The 5000-nt window shown below is 40.1% G+C and overlaps 1 protein-coding gene across 1 annotated transcript in view; it reads left to right on the forward strand.

Annotated features, from left to right (window-relative positions):
* The window catches only part of LOC138946533 (macrophage mannose receptor 1-like), an 86806-nt gene that overhangs the window by 81168 nt on the left and 638 nt on the right, over positions 1-5000 (forward strand). Inside the window, exons 45-46 of the mRNA XM_070317975.1 lie at positions 1716-1838; positions 2792-5000. The exon at positions 2792-5000 is cut by the window's right edge and continues 638 nt beyond it. Coding sequence (XP_070174076.1) covers positions 1716-1838; positions 2792-3063 — 395 coding nt within the window. The 3' untranslated portion in view covers positions 3064-5000. The remainder of the gene's footprint in view (positions 1-1715; positions 1839-2791) is intronic.

Below are 5000 nucleotides of genomic sequence, written 5' to 3' on the forward strand. Positions count from 1 at the left end.
CGGGGATGTAGCTCAGTCAGGGCGGGGATGTAGCTCAGTCAGGGCGGGGATGTAGCTCAGTCGGTAGCGCGCTGGATTTGTATCCAGTTGGCCGCTGTCAGCGTGAGTTCGTCCCCACGTTCGGCGAGAGATTTATTTCTCGGAGTCAACTTTGTGTGCAGACTCTCCTCGGTGTCCGAACACCCCCCGTGTGTACACGCAAGCACAAGACCAAGTGCGCACGAAAAAGATCCTGTAATTCATGTCAGAGTTGGGTGGGTTATAGAAACACGAAAATACCCAGCATGCTTCCTCCGAAAGCGGCGTATGGCTGCCTAAATGGCGGGGTAAAAACAGTCATACACGTAAAAGCCGTGGGAGTTTCAGCCCGTGAACGAACAAACAAACAAACAAACAAACAAACAAACAAACAAACAAACAAACAAACAAACAAACAGCCTTGTTGCTTTTTGTGCAGAGTGGGATTTTTTATTTTTTAAAATATTTTTTATAAATGACTTCATCAGAAAAGTCCAAACTCTACACAGGAAGCAGTGAGGATGTTGATATTTAGCGTGTGTCCAAGTGGAGGGGGCTGACTTTATCCTATGTCCAAGCCTGGGCAGATCTGAGAAAGGGAGCGGAGCTGGTTTCACGGGATTGACGGCACCTGTAAGTCCACATGTCATCCACCCCCCGCGGGTTAGGGGAAGAATTTACCCGATGCTCCCCAGCATGTCGTAAGAGGCGACTAACGGATTCTGTTTCTCCTTTTACCCTCAGGGCCGGACCCAGGGGGGGGGGGGGGGGGGTTCCAGGGGTTCCGGAACCCCACCCCTTGAAAAAGCATGTACCTTGCTTTGAGTGTTTTTTACTTTTTTTTTTTTTTTAAATAAATTTTGTGTGTGTCTCTAACAAATTTTATTCAATGTGAAATCCGATGAGAAAAAGGTACCCCCCTCCCCCCCCCCCCCCCCCCCCACCAACTCACACTGACAGGCCTTAACCCTCAAAACAAGGCCCAGAATGCACCAGATTGCACAGATTTTAACCGTTTTTCAAACATTTTCCGGGGGAGCATGCCCCCGGACCCCCCTAGTTCGCGCGCCTGCTTTGCAGGCGCGCGCTTGTGGCTTCGCCACTTCGCTGATTTTCCCCCCAAAAAAAGGAGGAACCCCCCTCTTACAACTCATTTGGTCCGGCCCTGACCCTTGTTAAGTGTTACTTGTATAGAATATAGTCCATTTTTGTAAAGATTTTAGTCAAGCAGTATGTAAGAAATGTTAAGTCCTTTGTACTGGAAACTTGCATTCTCCCAGTAAGGTAATATATTGTACTACGTTGCAAGCCCCTGGAGCAAATGTTTGATTAGTGCTTTTGTGAACAAGAAACAATTGACAAGTGGCTCTATCCCATTTCCCTCCTTTCCCCGTCGCGATATAACCTTCGTGGTTGAAAACGACGTTAACACCAAATAAAGAAAGAAAGAAAGACGATTGTTTGCCTCACTCTTCCGAAGAGGCGCAACTCTCCCACAGCAAATTTAAACCCAACAGGGTTGGGAGGGTGGGGGGGGGGGGGGGGGGTCTGTGTTTTTCTTGGACCTTAGTTGCATGCACGTTGCTTCAACCCTTACTTTTTGCCCGATTTATTTTTGTTTTTTTTTGGTCTTTTTCTTTTCTTTAAGCACAACAGAGTTATTTCAATTATCGTCAATAATGTACGTTTGTTTACAGTACCATCAAGAATCACTGCAAAACCAGTGGGAACAACCGCGCCTCTCAACCCTACAATGTTCACTAAGAATCCTCGAAACCCTGGAACTATTGCCAGGATCACTGGCCAGAAGGACAGCAACGGTATGTCCTCAATTTACATCTTGTGCGATTAGTTGTTATTTTTGAAATCGGTTTTGTTGTTGTTGTTGTTGTTGTTGTTGTTGCTGGTTTCTTTTTATTTCATTTGAATCATTTCTATTTGATTGTGTGTGTGCATGGGAAATCGCCGGCATTGTTATTGGTCTCATCGGTCTCATCCTTATCCTTGTTGTTGTTGTTGTTGTTGTTGTTGTTGTTGTTGTTGTTGTTGTTGTTGTTGTTGTTGTTGTTGTTGGTGGTGGTGGTGGTTAATTTTCATTTCATTTTAATTATTTCTATTTGATTGTGTGGGTGCATGCGAAATCGCCGGCATTGTTATCGGTCTCATCGGTCTCATCCTTATCCTTGTTGTTGTTGTTGTTGTTGTTGTTGTTGTTGTTGTTGTTGTTGTTGTTGTTGTTGTTGTTGTTGGTGGTGGTTAATTTTCATTTCATTTTAATTATTTCTATTTGATTGTGTGGGTGCATGCGAAATCGCCGGCATTGTTATCGGTCTCATCGGTCTCATCCTTATCCTTGTTGTTGTTGTAGTTGCTGGTTAATTTTCATTTCATTTGAATCATTTCTATTAGATTGTGTGTGTGCATGGTCATCAATAGTCAGGAAGAAGAGTACGATGGAACCTGTCCGTAACGACCCCACCAGGCCAAAAGTATTCATTATAGGATAGGCTCGTGATACTCGGAGTCTCCTCTGCGCGTACCTTTAAATAGACAACATATTTTATATTAGAAAAACTACTGTCTGTAAATTCTGCACGGTGTTTGATCAAACACAAATATTGTATATAATGAAAATGGTGACTTTCAGAAAAAGACCTGTTTTTCCTTCTGTAAGGTTTTTGATTAAACAAAAATATTGTATATATAATAAAAATTGTGACTTTTCCGTAAAAGACCTGTTTTTCCTTAAATTCTTTACGGTTTTCATCACCAGGCAATACGCTCTCAGGAGGGGAAATCGCCGGCATTGTTATCGGTCTCATCGGTCTCATCCTTATTGTCGCTGCTGTCGTCTTCGTCTTTCATCGTCGTCGCTCGTCCCGTCCCCCGGGAGTTGTTGAACACGCTCCGGGTTTCGACAACGCCCTGTACTTCAAGTCTCAGGATGACGAGGAGGTGTCCATATCCCGAAACGGCACAAACAATCTTCTCAACGGCTCGAACCGTTTGAGTATTGTCAACCACGCGGACGATGAAAACTGCTAGCGTAGCTGATTTAGTTGAAATCTTTGGTGTTGGATATAAGAATGAAAGGAAGGTTATGAAAACGTTTTATTGGAGGAGGTGGGGGAATCTTTTATTTAAATGTCTGATTGTATGTTTATTGTATATACGTGCCAATGTATATTTGTAAACTTGTCTTTATATTTAAAAAAAAAATGGTGTGTATGACGAAGAGACAAATAGCCCCTCTCTCACCTCTTAAAGCGTTAGCAAACCATCTTTAAAAAGACTCTCAGACATTCGTTCAATCTGTAAACTGTGCGTTTTTCACTCCGTATGCAAAGTAATACAACGGCCATACCGCGTGGACTTTTCTCGGTCTGAAAACGTGGACAATTAAAAAAAAACCCCTCTTAAAAAAATAAAAAATAAAAAGTCTGATTGTGTTGTGCTTGCATGATACGTCAGTGTTTACCAGCTGATGTGATGTGTGTGTGTGTGAGAATGCGAAATGTGCGTGTTGTATTACAATATTTTGCTTTTCGTGCAACTGTTAACAGTTCCTTCGTTGTTTTCAAAATTAATGTGTTTTCACCTTTGTTGTCTTAGCTCTGTGTTTTTTTCAGATTTAACATTTTAGTCGACAAATTCGGTTTTTATGGCCTTTTTAGACATCTGTTCCCTTGAGTTTGCAACGTATTCAAGTCTCGAAGTTTTTTGCAAGTGTATGCATAGTGCATGCATGAAGAATGATTTTTCTTTGAAATATTTGTTTGATTCATTTTGGTCGTGAAACACATTTCAGCGACATATTAAAAACCTCTGAAAAATATAATTATGTACACAGAGACACAACAATTGATACAGTTTAGCAGACTGTTTGAAAGATTTTGATTTTAACGCATTATACACAAAAGCTCATAATTATGCATGAAAAAGCGTATCATTTAATTTGGCGACCGATTAATGGAGTTTGCAACCTCTACATTTTCATTTGAGGCACAAACACAATTATTAACTCACGAAAAAGAAATAATGTTTAGCTCCTGGCATGTTTTCTTTCATGTGTAGAAATCTAACAAATAAACTGTTTGAATATTATATTGCTGAAAGGATAAGTGCATTTTGAAATAGCCAACCGACCGACCAACTCTCCAAGTGATAAACCTCGAATGTCACATTTCATGAATCACTCTTGAACACAACATTTAAAATGTGTTACACATGTATGACAATATCAATGCTTGCCTCGTATCTCTTATCATTTTTCCTGCATGAGCGTTTTTGCGTGTAAAGTTTGTGTCAGCAGAATATTAAAAACCGTCGTTTGTGTGAGAAAATGGAAATTGCTATTAAAGCGTGACCGGTTATTTTTTTTAAAGTTTGTGTCAGCAGAATATATGAAACCGTCGTTTGTGTGAGAAAATGGAAAAACACAAATATGTCGATATATTATATATATAGTTTTTATTCATGTCAAAATACGAGTGTATTTCATGACGGCGTTGATGCTTGTGCAAGGAGATAGATAGATGTACGACTGTTTTGTTTCATTTTGTTGGCGTTCACATGCACACCTGTATTAACTTTCATTAGTTACAATCCTCTGTCGATCAGTTCCTACTGGTGACATCATACGAGACACTGCCAATGTTATACAACACTCATTTACAGCGGAGCAGACCTTCATATCCCGCGGTTTTGAGTAGTATCATTATTGTTATTATCAATATTATTGCTTTTTGTCTGAGAGATTCTGTTAAGATTAATAATTTTCAGAATTCTTTGTTCGTTGATAAGCTCTTTTAATCTCCAAATATATTTTTTATTCTTGATTTATTTTTATGTTTTGTCCGAAGGGCTTCTTTGAGAACTGGACATGTTTTTTTAATTTCTTATGTATGTCGAAATTGTGCAAAATGTGTTGCCGTTTAACGTTACTTCGTGAATTTGAAAGCTCACAGTATCCAAAAACGATG

The sequence above is a fragment of the Littorina saxatilis genome, linkage group LG14, assembly GCF_037325665.1.
Source record: "Littorina saxatilis isolate snail1 linkage group LG14, US_GU_Lsax_2.0, whole genome shotgun sequence".
NCBI lineage: Eukaryota > Metazoa > Mollusca > Gastropoda > Littorinimorpha > Littorinidae > Littorina > Littorina saxatilis.